Source organism: Spodoptera frugiperda, chromosome 23, assembly GCF_023101765.2.
Source record: "Spodoptera frugiperda isolate SF20-4 chromosome 23, AGI-APGP_CSIRO_Sfru_2.0, whole genome shotgun sequence".
In the NCBI taxonomy this organism is placed as follows: Eukaryota; Metazoa; Arthropoda; class Insecta; order Lepidoptera; family Noctuidae; genus Spodoptera; species Spodoptera frugiperda.
The window spans coordinates 6,154,977-6,179,694 of record NC_064234.1 but is presented as its reverse complement, the minus strand read 5'-3'; the positions used below and the strand labels follow the sequence as shown (position 1 = coordinate 6,179,694).

The 24,718-nt window shown below is 35.3% G+C and overlaps 2 protein-coding genes across 3 annotated transcripts in view; both read right to left on the bottom strand.

Moving 5' to 3' along the window:
* The window catches only part of LOC118266803 (inositol-trisphosphate 3-kinase homolog), a 114,899-nt gene extending 106,752 nt beyond the window's left edge, over positions 1-8,147 (bottom strand). Inside the window, exons 1-2 of one of the 2 annotated variants that reach the window (XM_035580374.2) lie at positions 7,288-8,147; positions 1,650-1,751 (exon numbers count right to left, since the gene is read on the bottom strand). In XM_035580374.2, coding sequence (XP_035436267.1) covers positions 1,650-1,751; positions 7,288-7,365 — 180 coding nt within the window. In that variant the 5' untranslated portion in view covers positions 7,366-8,147. Of the gene's footprint in view, positions 1-1,649; positions 1,752-7,277 lie in introns of both variants that reach the window. The other variant, XM_035580377.2, reaches the window with a different exon arrangement.
* A 962-nt stretch (positions 8,148-9,109) lies between these two features.
* The window catches only part of LOC118266764 (rotatin), a 44,641-nt gene continuing 29,032 nt past the window's right edge, over positions 9,110-24,718 (bottom strand). Inside the window, exons 24-33 of the mRNA XM_050703105.1 lie at positions 24,068-24,296; positions 21,512-21,678; positions 18,645-18,812; positions 17,600-17,878; positions 15,351-15,529; positions 14,055-14,256; positions 13,504-13,682; positions 12,901-13,147; positions 12,262-12,365; positions 9,110-10,174 (exon numbers count right to left, since the gene is read on the bottom strand). Of these exons, the coding sequence (XP_050559062.1) occupies positions 10,031-10,174; positions 12,262-12,365; positions 12,901-13,147; positions 13,504-13,682; positions 14,055-14,256; positions 15,351-15,529; positions 17,600-17,878; positions 18,645-18,812; positions 21,512-21,678; positions 24,068-24,296 (1,898 nt within the window). The 3' untranslated portion in view covers positions 9,110-10,030. The remainder of the gene's footprint in view (positions 10,175-12,261; positions 12,366-12,900; positions 13,148-13,503; positions 13,683-14,054; positions 14,257-15,350; positions 15,530-17,599; positions 17,879-18,644; positions 18,813-21,511; positions 21,679-24,067; positions 24,297-24,718) is intronic.

Here is a 24,718-nt window from a genome sequence, read left to right as displayed (position 1 = left end):
TTCGTGCGTCATTGCAATCTATATGTATTTATTTTAATTATTTAAATCGTGAAACTTTTTAAAATTAACTGTCACTTAATTTATGTGGTTGTAATATTGACAGTGAAATATGAGAGTGAAAATTCTAGCTCTATATACGTCATAATTATGTCATTGAGATTTAGATTTAATTACGAAATACTTAGTTATACATATAGTACATTTAGATGTTGTAATCTTTAGGACCGTACGAGATTATTGGTCATTGTCTCTGTAACCACTTTTAAGAAGTGTATATGAAGGTGTTATAAATTAACTCCTCTGTATATTCCTTTGAGGAATAAAAGGACTAATAATGTTTTAGTGCATATTTAAACTAGCTACTTCCTACGGTTTCACCTGCTCTGATCGGCTCCTATTGATCGTAACTTGTTGTTATATAGCCTACAACCTTTCTCAATAAATGCACTATTTAACACAAAAAGAAATATTTAAATCGGTACAGTAGTTTAGGCGTAAAAAAGAGACAGAGGCGTGATTATAGCATTAAGAAAATATTACGGAATGATAATAGTATTTCATAATAAAAAAATACGTGCTACGTGTTATGGTACGATTGGTATTTAAAAATGTGAATGGGAAATTTTATTATACATTTATAAACGAATCCGCGACAAGAGAAAAACTCTGTGTGGAGCGAAGTGTTTTAAAAAGAAATAAAGTTGCAAAGACTTCTGACGTCTTGTGTGGTTACGTTACATCGAATATCTAGATTAAAATATAAATAAAATATAAATCCTACCACAAATTATCAATTTGTGTAAAATGTTAATTAAATTACACATTTTAATATACATATAAATTGTATTAATATGCAATCTGTGCATGCAGCTGCACAAATCCTTTAAATTATATATCCTTACGAGCAACATTATATTATTGCTGCTAATAAAACTTAATCTTTATGACCATTATATAGAGACCAAACTGGAATATCTACATCTATATGTATATTGGTATTATTTTTATATTGGAGTTAATAAAATTAAGTAATGAATAATGAAAGAAGAGAAAAAATTAGACATTTTTGCTCAGATAGAAGACGAGCATATGACTTTAAATACCCCTGTAGGGGAACCCTATTAACTGCCTCGTTTGTGAAATGGTCGCAAAAAATTGCAACCACCAAACAAGAAGTATTTGTAAGCTGTGTAATGTCTAAGTTGCTTCAACTCCAGCTATTCTCTGGTTCCCGGGAAAGAGGAAACCATCCATAGCACATATCGCGGATGCGTACTATGGATTTGGATGGATGGATGAACTATGGATATAGCACACATCTACAACACGCATCCACAGCACACATCCATAGCACGCTTCTTTCGATATATCTTAGTTGAACCTTATATATCTTATGTGTACTAATGAATATGATTGGTGGAAGCCAAACGCATCCACAGCATAGCACATCTCTGGTGAAAAAGCACCCTTACCGTATTAAATGGGTCTCATACGAGTAATATAACTGGTAAAAAGTAAGTAATTATAGGTATGACACTGTGTGATGAAGACACAATAATTCAATCTTGAATATTTTACATAGGTATATAGATACTTTATGTGTTCGTGTTACAATTTACATCTACGTTAAAATACGTGAATGAACTTACTGCACAGTGGAAGCAGCTGAACAATGAAGATGGCGGGGTGCGGACCATAGGCGGGGACGCCGACCCGTCACATGAGTCCGTGAGGTTACATTTTGACACCACCTGCGCAAAAAATATAAATTATAGTTCACTATTACTTACAATAATACGCGGAGATCTAACGTCCGCTCCTCATGTATGGGGGTGCGGATTCGAAACCTACCAACTACAAGTACCAATATGACTTATTCCGAGTTATATGTACTTTTTAAGATTACTTTATCACCACTGACAAATGTTAATGTAGAAGGAAAACATCGTGATAAAACCTGGACTTATAATTTCTAATTATAAGTTTGAAATCGCCGACCTACATTGAGCAAGCGTGGCTTTGGTTAGCAGTGGCCACTAATAGTCTGCTGATTAGAGCAAATACATTCATAATTTATGTATAGTTAGTTATTCCACAAATCAGCACCATTTGTACCTACTACAATGGTGCAAAAAATCTTTTTTGGTACATATTTCTTTATTCAACTAATTTTTGAGGTGAGGTTTTGAGGTGTGTCCTATCTAGATTTGGCTGAATGCTAATTTTTACAAGGAATTACTCCTCCTTGATTCGTTTTCCTCTGTTCTGGTGGTCGTGACCAGCCTTATGCTACAAGCAATTGGAAGAAGTTAGGTACTCCTTCTACATTATTGATATTTTCACACGCTCTGCTTCCCGAGTAGACCAGTAACGAATGAATGGTTGTACATGAACTTTCACACGTTACCAATGTACGTATGTCGCGGTATAGTTGATACCAGCTACCGGATCACTACTGGAGCATGTGAAAAGCTACTCTACGTGCTCTCCGAGGCAGATAAATAAAACTCTTTTTCCTTAGTAATATTATTATGGTTTTAACGTAGATATGTGATTATGATGACGTTCTAAAAATAATGTCTACGAAGAATTGATGACAAATATCTAATTTCATCCTACATCCTTGAGCATGATGCATTTTTGTATACCGACGTAAACAAAAATAACGTATACAGGGTGACTTTGAATTTGACGTATTCCTCTCGGGATATGATAATAGGTACAACTAATTTCCTACAAAATTAGCCCTGAGGTCCCTGGTCCGAAAGGGGCTAATTTCTGAGATATTCAACATTTTTGGTTTTGGTCAAAAAATCCAGAACCGACTACAAAAACATCAATAAATAAAAAAAATACTGGTTTGATTTAAGTTATTTTAGTCTTCATCAGTTGCATGCAAATACATCAGTAATCATTTATTAAGACTAAAAATGGCAGAAATATCATTCGTTTTAAAATACGTATTCGTCGAATTCAACTTCAACCTGTATATAAGTAGGTATACAAAAATGCATTAGCACGGAACAAGTCAGAGGTTAAAATCCGCATGAATTCTTCTGCATATTTTTTCGACCCCAAGATTTGCAAACGAAACCAAAAGTTATACAGTAGGTTATAAAGTTAAAATTTGCAAATCACTGCCGCACCCCAGACATAGACCAACCTATTTCTGGAAAACAATATTTAAACCAGTTCCTCCAAAGTCATAATCGGAGTTAAAACTAATAAATTGAAACTCGTTTCACCTCGAACTAGTTATTCCTGTTATCTGATTTGACCAATCAAATCTGAGATGTTACATACTTATGCAGTAAAATATTTTATCTTCGCGATTCTTCTTCTTGATATCTTGCATTTTGTCAGTTTATCGGTACTTAAAGTTATCATATTACACATCCCAAACTAATATTATCAACTTGAAAGTTTATTTGTTTGGTCAAATGTTTGGATGTTTGGCCGTCAATCACGCTGAAACTACTAAAGGGATTTTGATGAAATTTGGTAAACAAGCAGAGAATGAGCTGACATGTGTGATAGGATACTTTTTATCCCACAAGAACGGCAAAGCCGCTGGCAGAAACTAGTAAACCTATAATATCATCATTATATCAGCCACAAGACCTCTACGTGCTGAACATAGGCTCCCCCAGATCAATTTCTATAGAATTTCGGATTAAGTTTAAATAATAACACTAGACCTTCTACGTGATCAAAATACTCAAAATACAATAATATGTTAATTTTAAATAACTAATTTGAACAAAATAAAATTTAACTTAAAGGAAAAAAATTTGACCTAGATCCTAAAGCATAATTGAGGTCATTGTTTCCCAGTTTACCAAAACATGAGGTGTTAAAACGAAACCAATTTTATCCAACGCCGAGCAAAAGGTCCCAGGTTTGATTCCTATGACGAATGAAGTTCTTATTAATATTTTGTCGGTTTTTCAATTTTCAGCACTATTATACACATTAAGTCCTAATTATTGTTTACATTGGTATAAAGGCCACTTCGAATCCAAAATGCCTTATGATGATACTATTATATTTATAATACATTTATTTGATTTTCACTTTGCTTTCTTCTCGGCGTAAAGTGTCCTCAGGATCAAGTAAGGTCATAATAGATATTATCTCACAAATACAATGACTAAGACAAAACAAACACTATTATAAAAACAAAACCTATTCACTCGGAATCCGAGGTACTTCACCTGTCGCAGTCGTTTCCAAATTCAGTTCAATTAGCACTTGTAAATCAAATAGTTTTTTTTTTTATTGTTATCCACTTCTTGTTATTGTATTTATCTGAAACATGCTTAGAGTAGACATACGCACATCAAAATCACCACAAACTGTCGTTGTTTATTTTCAGTTTTATCATTTTGGTAACAGAGTCTAAAATGTATTGTAGCTTAACAGGCGTAGGGTATGTTGATATGATTTCTGTGGATTTCGTTCCTATCATGTGACTTACTATTTTATTAGTATCATGTGACACCAAGCCCAATTTGGTGTCTCTTGGAATTGCTATTGGTATATCTTGTTACCGGATACCGTAGTGTCCGGTCTCGGTTTCTTACAGACAAGGACATTGAATAAGTATTGTAGGCACATTACTAATAAGTAAGATTATTATCTAGATACCAAGCAGACTTTAAGTTTACAGATCCTTTTGTTTACTATTAACGTTTTTTTTTTTTTTGGGGAGGGGAAAATTATGACTTCTCCCACCTTCGGTGAGGCGAGAGGGAAAAACAACGTGTCAAACACTTACTGACTTCCCGTTCCTACTCCTTTTCGTGTCAAAGCCCCGGTAAACTGTTAACGTCTAGGGTTACAAATAAATGATAAGTCATCGGTAATATAATGTTGAAGGATCTGTTCATTTGTTTAATCGTGTTAACATCTATAACTTTCACTTGAATTTTAATCAATAATCTTATGTGTATGGTAGGTAATGTACCAAATAATGAAGAGATTACCGGAAAATAAAATTTACTAAAAGCAGCTTCGAGGAAAATATTAGGTATCTACTATGTTAATGTAATTTTTGACGCACATATCATTGCTTGTTGACCTACATACGGGTGTTATTTTTAAGTGAATAATTACATATCTTCCTACTAATTTGACTAAGTATGACGTAGGTAGCCAAATTGCTTTGAGCAAGCGTAGTAATTAATGATCAAACCTTCTGTGTGAGAAGATGCCTTATCCAGCGGCGGCCACTTATACGTTGTTGATGTAAGGTAGGTATGTAGACATACATAAAAGACATATGCCTGTAACACTTAAACTCACTCATGCCTTTGTGCCATGAAGGTAGTCAGTAACCACAGCGCGCCACCTGGTAAGATTCTACCATTATCTTTATCAACAGTACGTAACAGCCCCTAACAGGTCGACATCCCTGCAGTCCACTCTTGACTGGCAGATTGGAGACCATAGGGAGGCTTAAGCAACCTGCATAATAGGGATCTTTCATGCTGTCCACGATTGTCTGGCGGATTGGAGACCATGGATTAAGAGTCTCAGGTTTAAGTATCAGAGGGCGCTGCTGTATGGTATCTATTAAACATGTAATTCCTTAGTCTTAACCATTCCCCTGGTAAGAACACGGATAGTATATGTACTCTTAACTCTATTTATATTACTATTTAATTAATAATAATGCTTATAAACGTATGACGTCCAAGTTTAAATTAAAATGCAAGTATTCAAAACAATCCAGCACCTGGTTATTTTAATTCGTTTCGTTTTCAATATAATGTGCGCAAGCGCATATTCAATTTATTTACTTGTATTTATTATTCAAATTTCGTTTGGCTAGGTTTAAGGTAGGGGTTCTTATCATCTACGTAACTAGATGCGTAGATGTGCGTAATATGTATAAGTAATTAGGATCAGGGGGCTTGCTCTTGAATCCAATTCTGATCGATCGACATTGATTCTTATTGCGAAATTTCTTACTGTATTCTTGCAACACTAGCGCCCATTGCATCCGTATTATGTGGATGCTTTACCTACATTCCATCCTAGTACAAGTATCTACACGCTTTTTATGACCTCATGACCCTCATTCAGTCACGTCCATACACTTATTATAAGGCATGAACACGAGATAAAAGCTTCCATACTCTCTACTTCAAGTGAATTATAACTCTGCATACATTTGGGAACACAATACTGGAGGAGATCTTAATTCAAAGACACTGTTTACCTGTAGGAAATAGAGGTTTATGCTCTAATAACGGTACATTGCACTGACAACAGTAAGGCCTGTAATCCACCTTTACACAGCACGACTTTGTGATTGGCCGTTACGAAGCTAATAATATAATAATGACGCAAGTTGCACCAATCAGAGCATGAACTTTAAGTAGAAAACATTCTGCTTACAAAATATGACATTCCTATATTACAGTATACCTACATAACCCAACAAAGTGAAAAATAACTCATGCATATTTATTTATTTAATCAAGTAGGTACATAGCTACGCAACTATTATTACACTATATTAAGTAGGTATCGCTTTTTGTTTTTAATATTTTAGAAAATTCTTGGTACTATTTGTTCATACACAAATACTGTGATAACCTTGGCAGGACAAAGAACAAAGCAGATGTGGCGCCCAAGTGCGTGCTCCAAGACGACGCGAGCGGCCGCGCCGTTGGGAATGTTAGGATTAAACATTCGTTTTATTGCGCTGATTATAAACCCAGTACGTACATAATGTCTGCATAAACAATACGAGAATATGCATTGTTGACCATACAGTTAGGCGTAACATGATATTCAAAAACATTGATTGAACCCATGTTTGTTGACCTCATGATGCAGACAGTGGGTAGGTTAATGGATTCAATAAATTAACGCTTAACAATATTCATTTCACTTTAAATTCTACTTTCTGGGGCATTTGAAACTAAACGCAGGTTATTGAACGTCGGTTAAAGTAAGATTCCTACTGTTATGAAGTCTATAAAGTCCAAAACGGATGTAGTTTATACCCTCATAAACCATATCACAATGCAAATATAACCGTTTCTTTAATGGGCATGCGTATTAGAAATAGCTGCGAGACGCTGGCTAGTGGCTGGCTAGCCCTGAGAGACCCCGCGCAGTGCAATGCAGCGCTAGTAGAAATATGGATAGTGTTTCGCAAAACGAGTTGAATGCACCAGTGTGTGCGCTGTACGGCCTTGTCAGTGTGCACACGCACGGCGCGACGTCGCACCGTGATAACGCCGTCTCTCGCCAGTGCCACTCACCGGTACTCACATTCGCATTAGTAGTTCCATCAGCAGTGTAAACTGCCGAGTAGCTCTCCGGCGGGAAGTTGAACTGAACCGATGACATCTCCTCGCGTTGCCACTGCACTAACACTGGGTGGGAGCACACAAACACTATGAACTATGACGCGATATGTCCGGCGCCGGGGGTCCCGTTGACTCATTATTCCTTATTGATCAGCGCGTGGCGGATGTGACTGACATGAGCGCAGACACGGAGGGAGGCCGCGCGAACGTATCGGCACGAAACCGGCGCCTTACAAACGCGGATTATCGCTCCTTGCGCCGATAATAAGTAACGTAAACTTCCCGTAAAATAATGTTGGTCACCGTGTGCGCCGATTGTGCGCTATCGACAGCGAACCTTATCGCGGAACCGGCCGCGTTGCGACTGGTTATACGAGACGTGTATTTGTTGTCAGTTTTAACACTGGAGACTGCGGGTACGCGTTCCTCATTCCATTATTTATACTATAAGTACCTACACAATGTTCAATAAATAAACAATCGAAGTTGCTGCAGATGGAGTTAGTACTGCGAGCACACAATGGACATTGTTACTCATTATCTTCCGACTCGATTTAATATATGAACGAGTATTAAAAAGTTGGCTGCTGCTCTTGAACACCTTTCTATGGACCGGTCACAGTAAAGGTCAAGTAAGTCTGACAGTTGGAGCACATCAGGTTATTGTTGAAACTATTTTATTATGACACCAAGTCGCTTCGTGTTAGGCACTCGATAAGAAACGTAGGTACGTATGTATTGATAGAAACCGACACTCTATAAAAACAAATTTAATTTATAATTGTGTATCGAATAAAAAGTCACACGAGCGTCTTACACATTCGTATGGAGGACTAAAACTATGTTCAATTATCACTATCCAACGTTCGTGAGGTGGTATATAAGTACAGTGTGTAGTGTCGGTACATGCTGACATAATAAACAGGAAAAATGTGTTTATTTAATTGTATATTTATTGTTGGAATACAAACGATTTCTAACGGTCCATTAAATATGATACTGGACTAGATTATTACGGCAACTCATTATGATTCAAGATACACAACCGTCAAGCGGTACATAGGTGATGATCTTAAGTAATATCGACCCATTGACAGACGACATACGACAGACTCTCTAGTTTAAACTTTAACAGACTTGTTTACAAGTGAGGGTATTTACCTTATAATAGATTTTATAATAACACCATTGGTTCAACCGAATAAATAAGTAGTACATATTATTTTCTTTTTGTCTGTACCGCCACCAATAGTGGTTCTGTATTATGTAAGCAAGCAATAATAATTATTGTGCAAAAATATATCATAACATTGGACCTTAAGACCTTTAATCCTCTGGCCTGGGGGAGAGAGTTACATTCACTTCGATATGTTATATGTAAATGAATTTCATCGTTACATATAGAGTACAATTTTGGGTTCCATGATATTACTGAGAGCTTCTAAAATCGAACCTAAAACTGCGCCCACTCACAAAATGACAATCACGTTTCCATCGACCAATGAGGCTATTATAATGACATGTCATAAAAGTAAGTGTTGTTAAACAAAATTATCTATCAATGGCAACCTTTTTACTGTCTCAGTACCGTTGAAGGAGATTTCAGTATACGGAAATAAAGCTAGATCTAAACTTAACTCAAAGTCAAAGTCAAATAATTTATTCCAATTAAACCATAAGTAGGTACTTTTGAAATGTCAACAAATAATTGATAGTCTGTCAGTCTATACGTCAGTGAAACTTAAGTGCTAAACTAAACTTTATAAAGAAAACAAAACACCAAATATTTAAAAAAAATGCATTTATTACAAATTACAACATACATACTTACCATTTAATTACATTCAGTCCAAATTCGAGTCACACTCACACAAACATTAATACTGTTAGTTTGTAATCAGATCCGCTCTTTGAGAGAATAATTCATTTACCATTAATACAAAAATCATGTGACTTATGGTCAAATACTCAAACGTCACTCAATTTTAAGACGCTCTCAGAAATAGTTCTGTCACTACAAATTCTTTATAAAATGAAAGAGATAGCTAGATTTTTTAATATCACTTAAATTTGCGTAGCGTTTCAGTATTCGGGCTTTAGCAGCCAAATTGTTGAATACAAACATGAGATTAGGTAAGGATAAACATACATACATAGTAACATTCACATTATCAGGATCATATGACTTGGATGACACAATTATGTAGATACATAACTAGTTATAGTATATTTACTTTTTAAGCCATCCTGAATTAGGGCTGATTCTGGTCTCAGAATTAGGGATGATTTATATTGCTAAGGATTAAGGCTGTTTACAAGCGGTTGTATGTATTGTATAATGATAAAAAGAAGTAACTTTATTTCATTAAACTAAGGACGGGTTTTTCAAACATTTCAAACATACATACATACATAACCTCACGCCTTTCTCCCATGAGGGTAGGCATAGATAATGGAAGGCCAATTGCTATGAATCTTACATTTTTTTGGTTAGGGTTGATAGCGGCCAATTATAAGAATTTCTATTCAAAAAATATATAAAATTCGAAATTCATTTATCACAACAAATTTTAACTAGCAAAAATATAAATACAATTACAATCAAGTCTTTCATTTCATTGAACAATATACCTTATAAACATCAAAGTAGAATCAACATTACAAGGCACACTGTAATTTAAACATTTTAAAAGAAAGATGGATTATCACGTGGTCTGCAGCACAGTGTTGGTGTATGTGAGTAGTTGCAGGGCGCGTTGTACGTCGGGTTCTCGTGCAGAGCGCTGCAGTCGCTGCAACGCTGTTTGCACTGCCGAAGCGACGCCCGCGCTCCGAAGTACCAGCTTTGCCTAAACAATAAAAGCAGTTTTAGACTATTTTGTATGATCGGCCTAATTATTATAATGTTTTCCGACATCTTTAATTGATTTTGTCTGGACTTTGAAAGAGATTATGACCTCTGAGTTTGTTCTCGGCATTTTCTTCTCAGAGTAGTCTGATAAGAAGTGACGTTAAGTTATTTAAGAGATTGACGTGTAAAAGAGTTACATTGTAACCTATTTGCAAAAATAAATATCATTTATCATTTAATATGTATATTTTACAAGCACATATTAGACACTGCATTAAAGACATTCAACCCGTACTGATGTTTACTTTATTGACAAACTTTCTCTCTCTCTAATTAATCTTCCCGTGACTTTCTACTGACAGTCCTCGTATGTGAGCTATAACAGGTTCGCACAGGTTGCCTTAAAATGTAAAAAAAAATTGAAAAATAAAAGTTAACCAGAAAATCCTTGTGATTATTTTTGTTTTGGTAATCCCGTTCCTGTCCCTTGATACATTTGGGTACTGAATCGGGTTTGTTATAAACAATATTAATAAAGATAAAGAAATCAAGTTAGGTAGTCTCGTTCACAAGGACAAATAATTAAAATTAGTAAATGTTTTCTTCACCAAATATTTATGCATTTGACATTTTATCATGAACACTATGAACAGTTAATAACGAATCTATTTTTGATAATTATTTTAATAAAAGACTGGATTCCTATAACAAGTTTACATATAAGGTATTATTAATTCCAATTTATCGTGTTATAAATCAAACACAACCTCAAGTTTCAATTAATTTAAATGAGCATACAGCGCATTGCCTTAAAAATAATACTAGTATGCAAAATTAATCAATATTCGTTTTATTATTCAGAATAGTTCTCGAGTGTTTTAACAGTTGTTCTATTATTGAAAGTCTTCACATCATGGAATATAATATCAGTTCACCAGATAAACCAGTTGAAAAGCGTTAAAATTGTAATTATCTTAAATTAACGTCACGCCTTTAATCCCCGATGGGGTAGGCAGAGGTGCACATTATGGCACATAATGCCAATGTACACCCACATTTCACAATTTATGTTGGAAGTCCCGGCCGAAAAAAGCCCAGTAATATTGCGCTCGACCCGGGAATCGAACCCGAGACCCCTTGCCCGGCAGTCGCACTTGCAACCACTCGGCCAACGAGGCAGTAAACCAGTTGAATAGCTTTAAATACTACGATATGTCAGGGGAGGTCTATGTTCAGCAGTGAACATACTGTGGCTCTTTATGTTGATGAAATACTACGTCTTCTTTTACATGTATAAAACATAAGGAAAAAGACAGGACAAACTTTTCGCATCGACAATATCTAAGCTCTAGGAAGTAACTGTAGCGTGTATAAAAAAATCCAGTTCATACAAGATATTTTAGATACAATACAAAAACGACTATTAGATTACAAACATGACGAAATTGAGCAAAAACTTCTACATACAATAATTAATCACAATTTGGCAAGCAGGTGTAAAAAACAAGGTATAATATCAAAGTTATATTGAAAAAAGAAATGAAGTAAAATATATAATATATATCTCAATCTTATTTAATTATTATTTTATTGGTATAAATTAATTAATTAAATGGCAGGTATTTAGCTCTTAGACACAAAACCTAGGACATTAATCACTCTATAATTTCAATTCTAAGTTACTGTTCAATAATAGAAGCTATAGGAAGATATACATAGTTCATTTATTCTTTGTTGAAGATAAAAGCTTTACTTAGCTCTGCTTTAGAAATAATAGAGAATATTATATGGAATTGACAATTAATTTGTCATCTATAAATAACAATATCGAACACTAACTTTTCTATTATATTCTACCTGACTAATGCTAGTGTCATTTATCAAGCAGGGGTTAAATATTATGTCATTTGTCTCCTGTGTGGCAGGTATTATTATATGGTATTACATTTTATTTGATTGGTCTTTTTACCATTTACGGGCCCGAAGCGGAACTGAGCAAAGGTCCTTTAGATAAGTTTGCACTAAATAAAAAATACACTATTATTAATTGTATACTATTATTAGTATTGGTGAGGTTCAAGTTACCTTGTGGTTATTAGCAGCTAATGCCCAGACAGCTCGCGAAGCTGACACAATCTCCGCGGTGTCTCCAGCCAGCAAAGTTCCAGACAGCAGTTCCAATAGATCAGCTGAAAATGTACAAGTAATTTATGTGTTGTTGCCATAGTAACCGTTATTTTCGAAAATAATATTATAACGCCTGTGAGAAATCAGCTGCAAACTACTACATTGGGATTTTTGATGTTACTTATTGTAAATTTACAAATAAATTAATTTCATTCGTATTTTGCCCGATCTGGAAATCGACTCTGACGACACGTAAATTTATCTATCTAGTCATAATTTCTACGAGACAGTCATACGCAATACGAAAATATGCCCATTTCCGTATGTTAAAGAAAAGTCACGATAATAACAGTGACTGTTATTAGAAAATACTAGCTAGGTACTTCCGCGCGGTTTCACCCGCTCTGCTTGACTCCTATTGGTTATAGCGTGGGGTAGTTTTATAGCCTATAGCCTTCCTTGATAAATGCACTATTCAACACAAAAAGAATTATTCAAATCGTTCCAGTAGTTCTGGAGATTAGCGCGTTCAAACAAACAAACAAACAAACTCTTCAGCTTTATAATATTAGTATATAGATAGTATAGATTACTTACGAGATTGTAAGAACGTGATACGCTGATGATGCGCGGCATGAGCGATAGCGGGCATCAGTCCCGCTCGCACCGAGGCCGGTAGCGCGGCCAGCGGCGCGGCCCCGGCCGGCAGCGACAGCACGACGGCGGCGCCCTCTGCAGTGCGGGCCGCGCGCTCGCACAGACGAGCCCAGCACGCCCCGCCCACACCCGCACCACGTACACGCTCACGGATACACAGCCGGTACATACTTGATAGTACTTCGCTCTGTAATACATTGTGTTATTGGTTAATGTTGTAGGTAAGGAGTAGAATGCAAAAAAAGAGGATTAAGTACCTATAAATGTGTAAATCAAATTAAAACACTTTCCAAGTTTTTGTTAAAGATCAAAAAAATCCCTAAATCTAGTCACTATAAAATAGCGTTCTTTAAATATTTAAATCAGTATTCAACAAATAAACAAGTTTCAATATTAATTAACCTCGTGTCAATATTCACCAGTGATTTTTGTGTATGAAGTACCTAAGAATTAATTGTTACTCAAAATCTCTTGATATTAGTGGAGGATTGGTTTTGGACAGTTTTCAAAGGTTTAAAAACTATTTAAACATAGTCTTGTAACCTTAAGCAGTATAGTCCTGCAGTGGTGGTGCGGCAGTAAGCGCCGCAAGGTATGCAGCGCCAACAGCAGTAAGCCGGGCGCCCGCGCGCGGCCCGCCAGTTGCGTCTCCCGGGTACACAGCGCGCACACCTCGCACACCAAGCTGCGCCCGCCCACACACGCACACATACCGCCCCACGCTGCAATACAACATTATTATTAAGTTTACTTCTACATAAATGCTTCTATTACATAATTAATATTAGGTTTTTTTACTCCTGCATAATTGCTATAGATCAACTTACATAATAGTGAGACAGTAAATCAGATAATTTGTTTTGAGGCCAAGTAGGGCTGTTTCAGTCAGCTTCTGAGAAACTTTTTAAGCAAACAAATTACTGATGTTGATGATAACGCTAGTTCTTTTCTTTCGAAGTAATGTTTTGTATACAAGATATATTTATTCTGAAGAGCACGAAGTTGAAATTCACGATACAAGTGATAGAAGATGTGCGGTAATAAAACACTTTACAGTTTTATCATACAAAAACCACATTATCTTAAAACCATACCTTTAGGACAATTATTAGTGAACGTGTACAAGAGATGCATGACGGCCAGCCGCAGCTGTTCAGTCATCATACACCAGGGCCACAGTCTGCAGAGGGAGACGGTCAGGTTGTCGTCTGCGAAGCTCTCCTTAGCCGCGGGACACTCCAGCATCAGGCAGTCCATTACTACCAGGAGCCAGTATAGTGTTTGTAGCACTGGATGCTGAAAAACAAATGGTTAAATATTAGGTAAAAATGCACTGGAAGAGTAACTTAGTAAAAAATGGCTTATGGTATCCTAGCTTATGGCGCACTACCTAGCGGGTTTACCGGGCTCCGGCTCGAAAAATAGGACGAGGTAGTTTTTAGTCCGTAAGAGTCCGACACTTCCTCTCGCCTCATCCAAGGCGGGAGAAGATTGGATGACTTTCCAAGATTATATCAGCTACTAAGGTCTATGAGTCTTTTCTACTTAAAGAGTTTGTTATATTCGCCACGCTAGTCAAGCAGATTGGAGATAAAAAGCTTTAGGTTTATCAGAGGACTCTGCTGCTCGGCATCAATCAAATGTGTAAGAACAAATGCATAATAATGCCGTCACTATACGACCTGGGTTTTAATGACTACATAAATAGTATAACTTAATAAGAAAATTCTATATTTTACGAGCTGAGAATAATCCGGAATTTGCACTTGATCAACTAAAGAATTCCAATTTATTTACTTATGTATTTCAAACACATATCGGCATTATGTATTCTATCGATCGCGAAATGAATAAAATATTACGGTTCGACACATTACAATGTTACTACATTATTCTACAATAATTTAATCATCGCTTGTCTGCAACGTGCTACAAATATGTAGTACTGTTCTGTTTACAAGAAAAATAACAAGTCGACTTTGCCTGTATTGTAAGGATAAATACATCTATAACTTTTTTATAGTATAAGCCGATAAATGAGTAGACGGAACACCAGATGGTAAGCAATCCCCGCCGCCCATGGACAGCCGAAATACTAGAGACGTTACAAGTGAGTTGCCGACCTTTTATATAGATAGAAATTTAAAGATTGTTGGGGAATCGGGGATAGGTGATTGTGAATAGGCGTAATTGTGCCTCCGGTAACCTCACTCACACAACGAAACACAACGCAAGCGTTGTTTCACGTCGCTTCTCTGTGAGGCCATGGTATTACTCCAGTCGAGACGGCCCATTCGTCCAGTGTAATTTAATACTACTTCAGATTTACTATCCCTAAATGTTTTTCCATTCTCATTCAAACGTAACAATAATTACAAGTAGTCACTCACATTATTCGCAGTCTTGATAACATCAGCGGGTTTCCCATGCATGGAAAGATGGTCTCTAACAGCCTGCAACGTGGTCAGCAGGACTCGAGGCAGATGTCGATGTACCGCATACTGACGGCTGCGACCACTCACCGATAGGACGGACGCCAAGCATGAACATACTCGTATCCAGCGCTCATCTGGAAAGTGTGGAAATTATGTTATGAATTTAGTTGTCAAAAAACGATATGTATATCATTTCAGTATTCATTATGACCACAACCAGACTTGGAACAACTATTGATTGTGATAATAGTGTTAATTTTTGGTGATTTTTCCCTTTTTTGCATTATGGAAGATTTATGCAAAATCTTTGTTTTAACTTCGCATATTTTTTTAATAAAATTATAGCTTACAGTATTACATATTATGATTACAAAACAAATATAATACAATACAATAACAACAAAAAACAGACTTTATTTTTCACCAAAACACTAGATTCAGATCTCCAATCTAATCCACTATCGAAAAGATTAGATTTAGATAAAAGATCTAGATTACAGTAGTAATTTAGACCAAATCCAGTCTAGATTGTATATAAACACAGACACATTACTATACTATACTATCAACATTATATCTTAGCTATAGTAAGTGAACTATGACATCATTAAGACTAAGATATCTCCTTTATAAACAGTGAATTACGATTACTACTGGTAATTACATAAATGTAAGTAGCATGTGATATAAATCTGATGAATTGAAGTTGTAATTCTTGAATAAACTCTCTTATTCCGATTGAGAACATTAGAATGTGGTTATCAGTAATTATATCATCTAGATTTACTATATATGGTACAAACAACTCTAGTTTTGAGTGATGTGATTATGTGCAGTTTGTAAAAGTTAATATGCCTGTATAGATACAAAATAAAGATTAAACAAACAATTTTACCGAGCTATTGCGAATCGAGAATTGAGTGTTACAATGACTATAGAAACATTAATTTTATTACGTACTGTGATAGAGACGTCTAATCGGGGAGAATAGAAGAAGACATTTCTTGCCGACCCCGTTAAAGGAGGAAGAAATATAATTTAAGGTAATAAATAATCAGTTTTGATTATTTTGGGCGTGATGCACTGAGCAAGCGTGATGATAAATGCTCAAACCTTCTACATGTGAGAAGAAGCTTTGATCAGCAGTGGCCACTTATAGGCTGCTGATGATGATGATGATAATGTTTAATAAATCATCGTTTCGTATACTAAACCTAATTTTGTTGTCCGATAAATTATAACGCACGAAAGAAAATTCCATTAAAACTTCTTAATAACTTGCTACATAAAACTAGCAATATAATGTAATGTAATTACTGCACACATACTTATGCATAACACAATCAATAGTTTATTGATGTAACTGTATGCATTAATGTAGGAACCTATTTCAAATGTAATTTAATTAAATGTTTGATAACAAAAAACGCAAGTAAACAGTCTGCTCCTAGACTCATTAAACAAACAATATAAAACTACTATGTAATGTAATCAATGTACATGGCTACGCGTAAAGTTATACAAAACCAGTTTTTCTTGGTCTCCCTTTATACTATATTCTTTACGCAGATCCAACGGTCAGTTTATACTGGTTAATATAGCTTGATAGTGAAGTATATTTTAATTACAGTTAATGTTACATTGATTTAAGTATTAGTAGAAAATTGAAAGTCTAGAATCTAAATATAACTTGTTTTGAATTGATGAACAAAGTAGCGAATGATGTTACGGTTTCATCGTAATTTTAACGTGTAGTTGGTATTAATATTAAATATAATTTCATGTTTAATCAGAGTGACTTCGTACACATTAACTAATGTTCTTAATTCAAAAGTTATGTGTTTACGGGTTTGACTCTTTTTCTTTTAAGGGGGGAAAATCTTCTAATAACTTCTCCCGTCTTGGGTGAGGCGAAAGGGAATTTCAGACTCTTACTGACTAAAAAACATCTCGTTCCTAATCCTGCTTTTTGAGTCGGACTCCGGTAAACGCGCTAGGTAGCCCGCAACTGCGGATATGGATATGGATTTCATTCTATCAAATTAAAGACATTTTAGATTTCAGTACCGTAGTAATTGTGTTCCGAAAGACGGCTATAGACTGCTCCTAGTCAAGAGATAAATATTCCTAAGCTGCTACTTACTTTTAGTTTTAATGGTTTTTTTTTCTAGGTAAATGATATCTATCCCCCTACAGTCACATACCTTCACTAGACTCAGGTTTCTTGTTCTCCAACGCTAATTTCTTGTACATATAAATCAGAGCCTTAAATATTTCCTCAGCCAAGTACTCCGGTTGGCAGTCGTTACTCCGCGCGCTATCCCCACCACCACACTTGTCAATCTGCACTCCATCCCAATGTGGGGATTTGAGATTATCATAGAACTCTGCACAAGTCTCGTCTTTTGTTTTGTCTGCGTGTCGCTTCTGTGACATAGATTGGGTTAGCTGTGTGAGGCAGTATAGGGCTGCGTCTTGGAGCTCTGTAATTTAAAAAAATATAGTGGTTATATTAAAAGGTAGCCTGTCTTTTCTCCGTAATCTGAAATATATGCAAAAATTCAAGAAGTTGCATTAGATAAAATTTACGAAGACGGTTCGACCAATGCTGATATTATGTAATTAATTAATGGTCAAAGAAGAAACAACAGTTTTCTAAATATGAACTTTGTCTGGCAGTGTCCAACTTAATTCTTATTAAACTTGTTGTAGTATGTTATATCGACTGAAAACAAATTCTAATTTTAATCTGGTAAAATTGTTACGATAAAAACATAATTATAATTAAACAGTAGATAGATAAAATCAATCTTACATATAAACAATTTGCCTCTAAGTACTTATCATCCCATTTCCGTTCTAGTTATCGGAATTGGTAATAATTTTAATCCCATCCGGATTAAAGTTCAAAATTGAACACCACGTGTGGTGGAACATATGAGAAAGATGTCAAAAATATTTTTTTCATCAATCAGATGCATGATGCAAATCCATCTAATCTTTTTCAAATTACACCTGATGTAACTATGCCAGACTTTGTTTTATAAATGCTTATGTTTGTACAAAGACTGTCTCGTTGATCGAGTGGTCGCAGGTGCAACTGCCGAGCAAGGAATCTCGAATTTGATTTGAAGTCTCTAACTGTGTCCAATATATGGTAAAACGCTAACCCTCTATAACACGGGACTTATAACACAATTGGTGAATAGGCGGAGTAGGATCTACCGTTTAAAGTTAAGATGAACATACCAATCTCATCGCTCTCCAAGCTCTGCAGAAGTAAATGGAAGAAGTCTGTTTGATGCGTGTCTTTCAGTACTTGCCACACGGTGTCGATAGCTGCCTTCTCCGCAAGCAACGACGCGAGCAGCGACATAGCTTGCGCACGCGCCACTATGCAGATCTCTGCCTCTTCATCTGCAATTTTTTTGATACAAACATTACACTTAATTCTCTTGTTATTTATGTGGATGCAAGATGGCGTAATAAAAGTCACAGAACCGCTGGATGCCGCCCTGCAGGTCGCTTTCAACCAGCTGATATGAAAGTCATTAGGGGAAGTCTATGTACAGTAGTATCTACTACTCTTTTTCTTGTGTCTTGTGACTGACATCATGATGAAGTGTGACTAAATATAGTATTTATGACATCAGACTGTATTTATTGCATTAATAAAAAAGTCAAACGATGTCATAAATACTTTTTTCGATGTCTGGACGCAACCAGTCGTCATATTTACTAAAAATATATTGTTTCTAAACGATCAAGAGGACACCAGTTTCCTCTCTCACAAACCTTTATTAACCTTATTTCCAATGTTTACAGACTACTTTTGTATGAACTTGGGTTAATTATTGTAGATGGGTTTTCTTTCGGGGAATAAAACGCTTGTATTTTTCACCATACATTGACTCGTAAATGGTAGTAAACTAAGTACATAATTGAAAGCAATAGGCCAATAATTGCTCAATAATTTGCCGTGAGATCGAATATCTTTAAAGTGATTAGCTGAGCAAAGTGCAAACAAAACAAAGGCGTGATACTTCGCAGCTAATTAATTAATTGATTGATTTATCAGCCTCTCAACTGGTAGATATTTTAACTCAAACTTGGAAAGCTTTTTTATATGTTAGGTATACTATTTGTTTGGAGGAATTCATGGATTGGAATTAATCAATTACGAATATAATAACAGTGAATCCGTAAGGTTTTAAAACGCATGTAAATATAGTCTCAAAACTACCTACCTGTTCGTATTACTGCCCGTAATTTACACAACAAAATAACTGATACCTATCTCCAACCTGACAATATTTGATTCAAAACACATCAAAAATAATTACACACCACTGCTATTACTAGTTAAAACCAGCATACATCATAATAAACAAAAAATCTACATAAAAAGTACAAATGCGACTACACTACTACAGTATTTTGTAAAATCAGCAAAAAATATTGAATAGATATTTAATGTATTGTAAAAAATGTATGCTTTACAGACAAAGGCCTCGTCAAAAAGGTGCGAAGCTATATTTGATCTACGACCTTGCCATACGTACAAAAAAAAATTCGCCGAATTGTATGTAGGTACATATGTACGCGCTCAACTTCCGAACAATTGCACTACATTAAACAATCGTTTTGTTTTTGTTATATTCGTTAGATATTGACGGGATGAAAAAAAAACTTAAGAGGTTAGACAATTGCGACAGGAAAGTTGGTTTTTTAAATATACTTAAGAAATGATTAATCAGAAATCTTATACACACTAAAAATGCTTGACTGTTGTGTATAAGTATCCTATATAATACGTTTTTTGAGATTAACAATAACACATACATACACAATGTGCTATATAAATCTAATATGCTTCTTTAAACTTCCTATGAATCCACAGAAGCACTAGTAATTCAAAGTACGATACGTTACAAATACGAATTTATCCATTCTGAGAAGTCAATACGCCATTTGAGAAAACAAATCATAAATATCTATTTTATTACTGTTTATTCTAAGATCTTTGAGTTATAGACCAATATATGCTTGTTACACATTATTTATTTGGAATCGTTATCTTCTAAGTTATAGTTCATACTTAATCATAATTACAAGAAGCAAAGTCCTTATGACTTCGTCTGAATATACAGAACTAAGTTTTGTACAAGGCTTGGCTTGTAATCATAAACTTATAGAAAGATAATACGTGATACCACGCCCTTACAGAAAACCGACGTGAAACAACACTTACGTTGTGTGAGTGAGGTTACCCTTCCCAATCCCCGAACAACCCTTAAATTCCTAACCCCCAAAAGGCCAGCAACGCACTTGTAACCCTTCTAGGGTTTCGGGTGACCATGAGCGGCGGGGATTGCTTACCACCAGGTGATCCGTCTGCTCGTTTATACCATAAACAAAGAAGACTTGTAATTGATTCAGACTACAATACCTACTTATAAGTCATAATATAATCTGAAGTACATTTTTCCCTTCTTGAAATCCATGCTGAATCATTTAGGTACGTTGTAGGTATGTGAATGACCTAAAGCAATAACTCTTTGTGTCACAACTTCACAAGTAAATTTGCTTAGCGTCTCAAGCCTCCCTTCATACCTACAAGATAAACCCAAGTACTTTCCTCGATAAACAAACACATCTTAAGTATTTTTCCTTGAAAACTTAAACTGCACTGATAAACAAACATTCAGTCATATTTCCGTAAAATTAGATAACGTTTTGTTTATGTCCTTTGTGATAGATTGTAGGATTTTATGTCTTAGTGACTGAAGTATTGAGAATCCCTTTTTGTGTCATAATAATATATTGCTTTTTTTTAATATTGTAATATTTGCTTTGTCGTTCAAAAGTGTCTTCCCGGTCTATTTGAAATAAATAATTTTGACTTTGACTTTGAATAAGAACATAATCAATCTAAGGAGCAACAAGAAACAGAGGCGTAAATATGTAATCGATATCAATATCGCAAGTACCCTATTCGCAAAAAGATAAACCAATAGATACTCAAGCCACAAATGGAGAAACGACCAATTTAACTGTAAAGTCAGCATAATTAATAGTACACATAAAGTAAATTTACAGAAGATAAGGCAACGTACCTTCTCCGAATGGCATTAAAGTCATTAGTAAGTTGTGTAGACAGTCCTTAGTCGCGGCGAGGGATAATCGGACGCATTTGTGCGCTGTCACGGCTAGCAGCGCGCGACATGCCGCCGCACGAACTTCGTACGTCTCGGTTTGGTTGTCTACCGACCAGGAGGCGCATCTGAAAACATGGATGTTAAGGGATAACATATCGTTAAGATAACTCTGTTAAGATGTTATTCATATATGTATATAGGTAGATATGTAAGTATATTAGTTAGTCTATATTACTTGTGAAACGGTATTTTTCGTTACATAGTAAGTATTGTTTCTTTTAACATGTAGGTACACACTTTTACAAGGAATAGTGTGTATGATATCACAGTAATAAAAGCAATGTGTAGCCAAATAGCACTGGTTCGGGGACAGAGAAGACAGCTATAACTAAATCTTTAAAATAAAATAATAACAAATAAGACTCATATTAAAAATATATATCCCCGAAGATACACACTGAATTGGCAATAAATGGTTGTACATATATTGTGGAGTGGTGCATACACCCACTTTTCACCATTTGTGTTATAAGTCCCATAAGTAATAGGGGGTGAGCATTTTGCCATATACTGGTTCCAGACTCTGCTATTAATGAGTGTTTTCCTACAAACCAAAAAAATCTCAGTAATGCTTTGCCCGACCCGGGAATCGAACCAGAGACCCCTTGGCCGGCAGTTGCAATTGCGACTACTCCACCAACGAAACATATTAAAAACTACCTATTATATAGATATTAGATACGTACTAGTAAAATGACCTTAATTTTATCTTACATCCTCCTTGTAAATAAGAAATACACGAGTCATTTATTCAACTAATTATGGTCAGCCATATTTAACGGCACAGCGTAAGTGAGAACATTTGTATGGTCTAAACTTTATCAATACTTACTTAAGAATAATGACTCATTTGTCATTAGTTAAGACGGCATGTGCAAGTGTCATGCAGGATACAAATAATATTGTATACAATGTTTTATTTAAATGTTTGCTAATAAAAATAAATAGGCCCCCTTGTTGGCTTGGATATGAGCCCTTCTGTCCATAACAAGAGAGGACAGTGGGTGCCTAAAGCGAGAGGTGAATTTAAAGTTGTTAGTTATAAAGAAAAAAGATGTATAACGAAAATATAGATATGAAATAATAAGCATTTCTTATAGAAATTGAACGTACATTTTAATGAGTAGTAGTTTGGACTTGATAAAATTAAGGTGAAGCAATAAGTGCATAACAAATCGATTTTAAATGTTTACCTCTCTAACAGCTAAAGACGTGTTGTAGTTGGTTTAACAATAGGCATATTAATTTTAATAACTCGTAGGTACCTATTTCACTAACCGTACCTACTATATTTTACAAACATATATTTTTAAAAGCGTACAAAACTTTTTATTTTATTCTACTACTGATATATCTTTTCACAAAAATAAATAGCATTTTATTAAAATCTAAATATATTTTAAACAACATTGAAATACTAACACTTATGCTATGTTCCGTTTTCAAACACACGTGAAACAAACTTACTATCGCATTTATAATATTAATTGGAATCATGAAAGCCTTCAAAGCCGACAGGACCCGTCTCAATCATGTCTGAATGATAGAGGGGCGGAAGCAATATTGCCTGCTAATAGCTTTGCAATTTAGTTGCATGTGATCGTATAGCGAGCTTAACTGGATCTCTAGTGGGTTTAAGAGACTTGTTGACTGATGACAAACTGGCTATGAATAGCGGTATGATATAAAACTTAGTCGTTAGCACTCCATTTAGTTAGGTACTTATATAGGACTTAAGATTTGGTAAAAAACTGGCGTCATGTTTATTTTAATACGATTGACTACTGTTTGGAGAGCAGTGGGTGTAATTGTTTTGTTTAGCGCTTTGTATTGGAAAAACCTCCATGTAAATCTTTAAAAGATCAGTCATTTTCCTCACAGTATACCTTTAAAAAAGTATCCGTTTCTTCAACAAATGCATAGTATGTATCTAAGTAACCTACTACATTATCTAAATATCTACTATTATTTCCACAGCGTTAACAATTAACACTTAACATTTTTATATACAATGGCATTAGGTAATAACTTTGACTTTTACATTACGTTGTTTTGAATCTCTGCCACTGAACAACGCAATTCCTAATATTCATTATACGGTAATGTTCTATTGTTGTGGTTGACGCAATATTAATAACTGTACCTAGAACGACTTAAGATACTTTACGTTATATTCTAGAAAGTCTTAAGAATTTTATCAGTACACTTCACCTAGGAAGTGCACTTAAAGTGCATCGGGGAAGACCCAATTTCTCTTGTCGCTAGAACATAACGAACGGAAATATTTTATCTTTAATACTCAATTCTTAAAACTTCAGATAAAGATAGGTGTTATCTGAATAAAGTGACACCTCTTATTGCTAAAGATTTACTGCATTACTGGGCAGGTGTTATGGCAGGTGTTTGTGACTTGCAGCTTGAATTACGCATGCAACTAAACATTAGTTTGTGTACCTGAAAAGTAGTCTGTATAGTCCTTGCTCATTCCAGGCTTGGACGGGGCAATGTGGGAAAGCGCTGATGTTGTGGAGTGCATCAGATAGAGCTGTCACTAAAGAAGCTGTAGGGGGTGGTCGTGACTTGTTGGTAATCTGGGCAGTCGATACATGGTCGTCCCCACACTTCTGTGCACGAACCTCAAACTCCGAACGACGCTCCAACAAACTTAGCGACACATTCCCTTCTAGAAATAAAAACATATTTACACACTTTCCTTATCAAATACATCAGTAGGCAATTGATACCATATTATTATGTTGGCGATTAAATACTCACGAGTGATTAAAATTCCTATTACGTGAATATGATTTAGATTTATTATCGCATTTCTGATAACGCGATACATACACTTCAATTAATGAAATGTGTGAAGTCTAGACTTCATGGAAATCGGAACGCTTGTGTATTCATCGATTCTTTTATATTCCTGCGTCCGTAATATAGGACGCTGTTATTCTCGCGAAGTGTTTACGTAATCTTTAAAAACAAATCTAATCTTAGAGATGTTGTTATTGAGTATCAGTGATAAATAAATTGCGAATCAGTAAGTAAAGCGTATCGTAAGTTACTTTTATCTTACAAGGATGAACTCGACAAGTATTTCAT